The sequence below is a fragment of the Xiphias gladius genome, chromosome 14 (genome assembly GCF_016859285.1).
Source record: "Xiphias gladius isolate SHS-SW01 ecotype Sanya breed wild chromosome 14, ASM1685928v1, whole genome shotgun sequence".
Classification (NCBI taxonomy): Eukaryota; Metazoa; Chordata; class Actinopteri; order Istiophoriformes; family Xiphiidae; genus Xiphias; species Xiphias gladius.
The window spans coordinates 20,900,835-20,910,518 of record NC_053413.1 but is presented as its reverse complement, the minus strand read 5'-3'; the positions used below and the strand labels follow the sequence as shown (position 1 = coordinate 20,910,518).

General features: G+C 38.9%; 1 protein-coding gene across 1 annotated transcript; it reads right to left on the bottom strand.

Moving 5' to 3' along the window:
- Positions 1-244: 244 nt before the first annotated feature.
- Positions 245-9,598, bottom strand: ndc1 (NDC1 transmembrane nucleoporin). Its single transcript, XM_040143242.1, has 18 exons — positions 9,395-9,598; positions 8,276-8,396; positions 8,092-8,193; positions 7,125-7,299; positions 6,906-7,032; positions 6,469-6,577; positions 6,218-6,269; positions 5,971-6,103; positions 5,312-5,404; positions 5,127-5,208; positions 4,797-4,958; positions 4,221-4,481; positions 3,593-3,705; positions 2,919-2,969; positions 2,324-2,387; positions 2,103-2,203; positions 1,294-1,454; positions 245-1,186 (listed from the first exon to the last, which is right to left on the bottom strand). Exons 1-18 carry the CDS (start codon positions 9,431-9,433, stop codon positions 1,123-1,125), a joined length of 2,010 nt encoding a protein of 669 aa, XP_039999176.1. The 5' UTR covers positions 9,434-9,598; the 3' UTR covers positions 245-1,122.
- Between the last annotated feature and the right edge of the window lie 86 nt (positions 9,599-9,684).

Here is a 9,684-nt window from a genome sequence, read left to right as displayed (position 1 = left end):
TTTCCATTGTACCTCCACTTTCCACATCTTACGCACCATGTCATATCCCCATGAACTTTGGCATTACACCTTTTTTCCCCCCATTACATAAAATGCCAATCAAGTGTAGTAAAAACTTGATATACAGTATATACAGGACTGAAATTTCTGTGAGCAGTTCCCATCATATATGACGAAGACAACTGTGCTCCACAGTCGTGGCCTTTTGCTTATTTCAGCTGAGAAATGACATAAACCTGACAAATGATCTTTATATCATGTTTTTATTCAACGGGTCTCTGAGTGAAAACTCAAACTCATGTTTGCGTTGACAAAGCATTTAGCCACAACTGTAACCAGTCACACAAAATACCAATCTTGATCTGACATAAATTACAGCCTTATTTCACACAAACAACTGAAAAAAAAACAGTTTACATATACAATCGTCTGATTTGTAAATCTAATTATGGTGTGTTTTCTTAGTCAGAGAACATGGACTGATGTACATAGCTCTGAACCAGTTCTCTGGGGTGGTGTCTAGAACAAAACCAGATCCGAGAAAACACATTTTCAGAACATATATCAGACACCCTTGAACTGAGGAGATCTCATAACACATAGTACATCCCTGCTGGCTACTTCAACCATTTGCATCATTTCTTTCGCTCATCTAACATGACACAAAATGTTTTGAAATCACAAGGATATAATTTGAGTGGACAGCAGATGGAGTATGAAACCACAACAGTTTGTACATAATGCAGGACAAACAGCCCTTCACAACTCATCCCAATCAACAAAAATAAAATATAATATTGTGATATTATTTTTTGACACAAATGAAAGAAACATCTTTTGGGATGAGTTGCTAATCCATGCAGTCAGCTGGTTTAAATCACCCAAACAAAAAGGAGGTGACAGTCTTTTAGGACCCCTGCCAACTTGGTGCAGTCCGTCAGCTGGAGTCCTGCTCCCCCTCCCTCATGCATGTAGGAGATGTGATCTTGCCAATCAAATACAATCCCCCAAGACATGGTGCAGACATAAATGTTAAAAGAGGCACTATCATGGGGCTTTCACTTGTTGTCTCACTTAAGCTGATGTGTCCACACACACACACACAGCCAAGTGTCAGGGATGTTATTCCTTGTACTCCAGAAACTGCTGCAGTCTTTTCCAATGCTCTGCAGACATCTGAACAGCACTGAGGATTAAAAAAAAAAAAAGATATATATATCAAAAATTAATATACTCAAACATAATCTTTTTTTTCCATTGGGAAAAAAGCGAATTTCTAACGACAGGCCTTACTTTAAGTGATGGCCGAAAGTAGTGGATATCCTGTAGATAGCAGTCTTGAGTGTGGCCCTGAGAGCAAAGCGCAGCGTTTTGTAAGAAGAGTCTCCCATGCTGCTGGTCGACCTGACGGGCTTACTCGAGGCATGGGGCAGCTTGAAGTGGCGATCCACAGCCTGAGGACGAGGAGGACAACTGTTGCTCAAAGTAAGAAACGGTCATTTGTTTTCCCTGCATCCACCCTGCGGTGTAGATGAGGCTCTGTTGTATGTGCAGGCCGTGTCTGTGTAGCTATGTCAGCGTGTCACTACGCCAATGTTAGCGCAAGCCTGTATGTGGTGACTCAGACTGAACGCTGCACAGACACAGAACTGCTTCTTCCCTGACCAATAAATTGATGAAACTGATATAATTCTCAGCAGTCGATAACTCAAAACCTTTTCAGATAAAGCCAAAAGTGTCTAGACTTACACGCCTAGGCACCACGTAGATAGTTACCAGGTCAACAAGGTGAAAATATTTTGTGTTTTGGATGAACAGACCCTTTATTTCTTTGTGACTGTCAAATGTTAGTAAGGTCACAGTATTGCATCGTTTTTGTATGTTTAAAAAAAATAAAAAGTTTTTAATTTACAGCAGGCTGCTATGGTATGCCGATTCACTCGCTCAGCACAACGCAGCAAATAAGGAAGTAGAATTAAACATGACATCAGTTGGTATGACAACAAGGTCATGTATGTACATATGCACCATTTAACTTACATACCATACTTGCATGTTAAATCGGTATGTGCACCGAGTATAACCCCACTAAACCAACTTGCCTCTTGTAAGACCAGCATGCAGCTGAGAATGCTGGGTAATGTAGTCTGGACGACCCCAAACTGGTCTTCTGAGTAGGAGGCTTGAACAAGATAAGAGAGTCCTGGAGGAGGATGTTAGATTAGATTAGAGGAAATAATTAACATGTTGGGGTTAAGAGGGTGGATCCATATTGAATGAAAATTAAAAAAAAAAAAAAAAAAAGTCTACCATCTCTTCCTACCTTCTAAAGCCCAGATATGAGCCTGGCTGTCAGCAAAGAGAGCCTGACTGGAGGCTTCTGGAAGCTGCAAGACACAATGTTAGCTAGTAGGAGTTCTCCTCTAATTGACAATTACAGCTTCAGAACAATGAATGGGAAAGTTGTTAGTGGGACACAGTGCGACGACAGGCATGCTTGATTAAAGGAAGGTACATAAACCTCACAAAGCAAAGCAGACTTATGAAACTAGTTTCTACACAAAATGAAATAGTGCAGTGCAAGTACGATGTTTTTGATATTATCACAAAAAAAAAAAAAATTCTAAACATCTGATTACAAATAACACCAAGACAAATGTTACACGATTCCCTAATTCAAGCTTTTAAGGTAATTAGTAAGGCTCATTGTAACAGCTAGATGGATGGAAATGAGCTGTATCCCTAATGCCTAAACAATTAGGCCCAACCAGGAGTTAAATTAGTGATGCCTGCGGGGTGAGCTTGTTAGATTTGCTAAAACCAAATGAAAATCTACCGTGCCAAACAAGAGCATGCAGGAAGCCCCTCGGTGTTCAGAGATCTACGGGAGACAGCATGCGCATGCCAAACATACTTACCTTGTTAAACAAATACATTATCAGCACCCGCTTTGCCAAGAAATTTTTAACCTGAATGGGACAGGTAAGTGTAGAGTTGTTTGGGTATCAAAACTTGGCAAGATAATGAGCACAAATAATGACTTTTCACACTTAACCCTGGGCTAAAACCCCTTGCAAAATCTTTAACACTGGGGTATTTCCACATTTGAGTGGAAACAAAGAAAAAAAAAAAAGGAAGATGATGTGACTTTATAAAGGAGAAGTTATCGCTGATACATTAGTAACTCAGACACATGTTCTGGCCACTGTTGAGAACCTGATCCTGATTTCAGTCACAGTCCTTCTGTCTCATCTCTGAAAAACACTGCCTTTTTGCCACTGGGACAGAAGTGATTTTTGTGATTAAGATGTGAATGAAGAAAGAGGAAAAAGAATATACAAATAAAAGGTCTGTCCATTTTCGCACGTAACCACCAGGTGTAGTCAGGTGAGGCAGACCATTTCGTTTGACTCCTATGGTACTATCCCAGAGTTAATACACTGATCAGCTACAACATTAAAACTGCTAACTGGTTTAAATGTTATGGTTGATCAGTGTAAATTTTAAGTGTGAAAAGCCTTATGTCAGAAGTACAATGCTGGACAGACTAACAATTACACTATGATTCTGCTTTGTAACAAGACTGAAGTACCTGTTCTTTTCTGTTCTGGAGGAACTGAGCAAGGAGACCTGGTTTGGAGGGTTCCTGCTTGGGACTGGGAACTGAGGCAGGGGATGGGTGGGGACTGCCATTGACCTGTGAATCTGCACCGAGACAGAGGATAAAGTCACAAATGGGAGCAAGAAAGCTGGACTTTCAGAAATCAACCAACCATCCATCTACTACAAAGCTTATGGAATGATCCAATGAGTCAATGAGAGAATGGCATACTGCCATGCAAGAAGTTCAAAAGCTGTGGCAATTACTGAAATTAGCTGATCATCATTTAAGGTGGAAAAAAAAAAAAAAAAATACAGAAAAATGAAAATTCCAAATAAAAAAAATACTAAACATTAACAGTTTCGGAGCTGTCATAGCAGATCACACAAGGTGAAATTTGTCGTCGTCTATTGACTGAAAATCCCTTGATATCAGCATGTCAACTATCTTTTTATATACACACATACAGAATTTCAACATTTTTAATGATCTAGCAGGAACAGAAATGTACCAGTAGTGGCTCGATTTACAATTTTGCCAACTCTGTTTGGTTAAAATTGGATCCTACAATGTCTGTTCACTCTGAGCGACATGTCATCTTCCATGAGCCTCTTCTCACCTGTTGAGGTGGACCAGAGTTTTGGCGCTCTCCTCATGATGTGCGGGCTCTGCACCGTGCCGTACCACGGTGAGCATTGTTCTGCTGAAGCAGTGAGGCGCCGCAGGGCCGGAGAAGCGAAGGGGCTGTCCAGGTCGGGGGTGAACGGTGCCGTCAGAGGGCTCTGAGGGCCTCCAGCAATGGAGCGAGCTAAGACTGAAGCTGGAGTTTTCATCAGCAGAGGGGGCCTCGGGGACATCAAATCTTCTGTGCCTGAGGTTACTTGTAAGAATAATAAAAGGACGGATGCCAGTGGTCACAAACAATTACATTTATTTTTAATATTTCCACACATTTTTTAGATTAAAAAAATCGTTATGATAGTAGATGGACTATATCTATTTCCTAGGCATTAGCCCACTAATTACTATTCACAACAAAAGCTATTGCAATGTGTGTACTGGTACTGTGTCCACATAAAGTATGTAATCATATAATATATCAGGGCTTTTATTACTTTTCCAAACAGAACTTATCAAATAAAAGTTTCAAATAATGACTAGGTCTTCACTAATATCAACGACAACTACAACGTACCTGACGCTTCAGATGAAGTCTTCCTTTCACTCCCAGTAGACAGGGATTTGGCCCTGCCATTGGTTGCGACAGTGTCATGATAGGCCACAAGTCTCTGGGTCAGATCGGCCAGCAGAGACAGACACTCTCTACTGATGGCGTTCCAGTTATGAGCGTGGCCACCTGAGAAAGAGAAGAATGAGAAGATACAGTAAATACATTTTGCTTTTGTTGAAAGCTATTTAAAAATACAATCTGAGTATCTGAAGTATGTAAAGATTTATTTTACACAGTGAGAAAAATAAAAAATAAATAAATCAACCTCTTTTCTGTGCAGATAACATAACAGACCTGGCTGACTCAGACTGAAGACCTCAAAGCGTCGTGATGGGGAGTGTTGAGACAGCAGAGCCAAGTCCTGCAGAGCTAGGAACTAAAATTTGGGGAAGAACAAGTCACAACACCCAAATTTGGTAATCAGAAGGCACACAAGTAAGAGTAAACTTAAAAAGGATATACACGTGTGTCTTACCTACCTTTAATATCATTGGCTGCTTGTTTGCAAGAACTTTGGATAGACAGTGGTGGTCATCTTCAGTGAAAGATGGCTGCACAGGAAAACTGTACACCTGCCAATAAGAAACATGTCAGATAACATACTACCAATATTATAAAATAACATAATATTAAAGTCAGGCTTCTCAAGTATCATTTTAACTGATCACTTAAGATCATTCTGAGACATTTACCAATGATATACCCAGAAGCCTGCTAAGACTGTTGTTCTTCAAATACTTTGACATTCAAAGCAACGCTGCCCTCTAGGGTCTTTTCCTGGCAACACAACACCCTACTTTTAGGTCATTTATATTCAAATGGATAATCAAAACTGCAGTATGCTACTTTATGGTGGTCACAATGGTCGGGAGGCATGTTGACTATGCAGTGCATAAGGTTTAAGCAGTAACCTCTAACCAGCAGATCTGCTCAAATCAAGTCTGAATCAATGTTGATCACATCAGAAGTTATAAAACACAAAAATAAAATGGAAAGAATATAAATTTAACAAAAGCGTGCCTCAATGTTTATTTGACTTATGTACTGTAACGCAGTAAAATGCAATATTAAGGGGCTATATATAGAGATTTTTTTTTTAAAAACAAAACAAAACAAAACAAAAAAAAAACCCACATACCTCAGTAACAAAGATCCTGAAGAGCAGCAGTGTGATGTACCATGTAAAGAGGAGGAAGCTTGCACTGATCCACAGATGGTAGAGCAGGGAGAGGTCCAGCAGTCCAGTTATGCTGTCAAGAGGCTGGACAGAGCTGGAGGGGGAGATTGCACACAAACACATCCATGCAATGCTTTACATTGGTCATTGCCAAAACATTAACAAGTAATTTGTGTTTAATCATATATACTCGAGAAATTATACTGACCTGTTCAAATGAAGATTCAGTGTTTTGCAGATCCATGCTCTTGGAATGTATCCTGTTTATATCAAATTAAAATATTTTAATAATCCATCACTTCTAGTAACTTTGTGCATGTACAATAACCGAAAAATTAATGATAAGTGACTTTTGAAAGACCACTTAGAAGAAGATCCCGAAAGCTCGAACTCCTCAAGCAGTTTGTTCTAACATGAAGGAGGCTCTGTCTCTCTTCTTCGTAAACAGAGGTCACTTACCCAAAAAGAAATACACAACAATGTAGTTCCTGATAGAGTAAAGTGCTTGAGTGGCGCTGCACTTCAAGACCAAAGGCAGAGATCCCTTGAAGCGAAGGTATTTGTATTGCTGGGGAAATAACAGTGATAACAGTGCTAGGTGAGTATGAACAACAATTATTAAGTAGAACTCAAAGCAGAACGCTGGTATTTTTGTTTTCTAAAGTTTGCGTCAATTGTTTAGGCCCAATAGCTTAATTTAACGTGATATCGGGCGCAGAGTCAGTGCAGTTAGAGACAACAGGGCTCGAGAAACATGCATGTATTCACCTAGACTGGCAGAATTGTAAACCACATTAAGATACAGTAGAAGTATATTCACACTGTCACAGTCCTTGCGTCTGAGACCAAGTCATTCAGAAAAAAAAAAAAAAAACATTTTCAGTCATATCACACACCTGAACAGTGTGGAAGGAGACATAGTTCATGTTGTGGATCACCCCCAATAGACTGTGGGAAAATCCAACAAAGGCTCCGGCCAGCAGAAAGATGAGGTGATACTCATTCAGACACATCTGAGGGGAACTGTCAGTGTTGAAAACAAATCAAGGCAGTTAGACTATAGCTGAAGCATGTTATTGAGCTAAACGTGATAGTTTTATGTAGTAGCCGCCTACCCATCGCTCTGTGTGCACTGGTAGCCAAGCGTCTCATATCTGCCCCCGATGGTGACGGCACAACACCAAGCCACAATCATTCCCATGATACAGTGGACCAGGGAGTTGACAAACTGACGAGGGTGGAGCAGCTGACCCAACAGGGCGATTTTCGAGCATGCGATAGTTGGGATGACTAAAGAGAAACAGCAAAAACGAGGAAGTTACAACAAAAATTTTACATGTGAGCAAACTTCAACCATTTTAAAAGAAACTGTTCCCAACAACACTGCATCAGAGGAATGTCCAGGTAGAAATTAGACTCCATACCAACAAGGAATGGAACAATTTTCAGCAATTTATATATATATCATTCAGATTCATATGGAAATTATTGAACTAAAGCAGTTGATAAGAGAAAGTTAAATCAGTGCCAATAATGTACTCACTTATTTTAGTCAATTATCAAGATAAATTACTAAAATTTAGCTCATTTCACTTTCACAATTGCAAAGAGTTCCTTCCAATTCTCTGTTATCATACCATTTATAATTAAACTCAGTATTTATCTTTTACTGGTAAATCAAAATAAATAAGGTACATGGGGATATCATAACTAGCAATGAACATTTTTAATTATTTTACAGAATTTATTACTTACATGAAAACTGAAGTTCTGTAGTCCTGTGTAAACTGTATTATATACTGTAGATACATATATATAGATATCTATATATCTATCTATATCTATAGATATCTACATAGATATATATTATATATAGATAACATACATACACACACACATATATATATATATATATACATGCACACATTTACATTCACATATATACACATACACACACCCAAATAACCTGTCAATAACAAGACAACAGGACACCTTTCAAAACAAAGTCAGTTGTAAATAACAACTATAATATTCTCTAGGAAATACTTCTTCGACACCTGATACCTACACCCTGCCACTCACCTGTATAATACTCCAGGTTCAGAAACCCCACCATGAGGATCGCGCCACACAGGAGGATGAAGGAGAAGATGGCACTCGCACTTGTTAGCAAAGACAAGCATTCTGTGGGTAAAGAGAAGTATAAGCTTTACACAGATTTTCTAGCAGCTCCTTGTCAAATCCCAAAATGAACGTGGTGACTGACCTGATAACGTGTGGATGGGGTGGAGAAGGCTGAACCTGCTGAGAATTACAAAAACGGATGTGATGGGTGGCAACAGCAGGACAGCCCAAGCAATACTGGCCGCAGCTCTCCAGCAAATCACCTGAACAGAGCAGTCAACCATTATTATGTACTGTATATAACGAATCCACGAGTATTATTTCACCTTTATAGAATAGTAGCTGCTACGACTATGACATTTAAACTGACAGTTTAAGTATTGGGCTTTTCTAAAGTATTAGGCTATTCCACAATCCCTTAGTGGTGTTTATTCAGGACCATTATCCATCTTCTCTTCCAAGCCATTGAAAAATATATATACCTTATTGCCCTTAAGGTAAAGGACACCCCCTAAAACATTTTGTAGTTTTATGTAATGTTTATGGAAGAGGGATCCCTCTTCCGTTGCTCTTACTGAAGTGTCTTCCTTGTTTAAGCGTTTTTTTAGGGAATTCTTCCTTATCTGCATACGGGATCTAATGATACAGGGTGTCTTATTGTGTAAAGCCCTTTCCGACAAATTTGTAGTTTTGGGCTCTACACAAATTGACCTGACTTGATTTATCCTCTGAGTGGCATACATCAAAAATTTAAATTTGAGATGGACACTTGCATTTTCCGTTCATCTGCGGTAAGATCTATCATCTATTCTTTTAGTGTCAACACATTTAAGGAAATATACACAAAACCGGAGTCCTTTATTCCCAAGTGAACTAACAGACACACCTGTTTTAATTAATTTCTGCTGGGTTTAGTTAACTTTCTTCCAAAAGTCTGACAATATAAAGGGTTAAAAGAAAAACGTACTATACCGACTAAAAAAAACTTGCTGTGTACCAACATGTCAAAATGTCAAAATGTCACACTTTTATGTGTATATAACCTTGTATGTAAAAACACACATTTTGCTATTTTATTTTTGATCATCCTAACGTTAAATTTTTTTCAACATAAATGATGGCAATAAAAACAAAGCCTGTTAGCCTCGTTCACATAAACTAGCATAGACACACGGGCTACTTGGAATTAGCACGCTAGCACAAGCTAAACATTTTTTTCTTTTAGGAATGACGAACTGATTTCAAAAGACAAAAGACTCACCTTGCGGATAAACCAACAACTTTGATCAGTAGAAAACATGTTGTTTGGATAAATGGAGCCTCACGGTGATTATAATCTCTTTGGCTCTCCTGCTGTCAAACTATTTTCCACTCAGTTTCCCATATCGCGCCACATGCACTCAAAAGACCTTTGAAGGACCCAGGCTAATAGTTGTCCATCTTGCTGCCTGCTGCCAGCATTTCACATCCAAATGAATCTAATTTAAAAAAGCTCGTTGACAAAAAAATTATATATATATATATATAGTAAATTCGAACTAATTGGTCTAT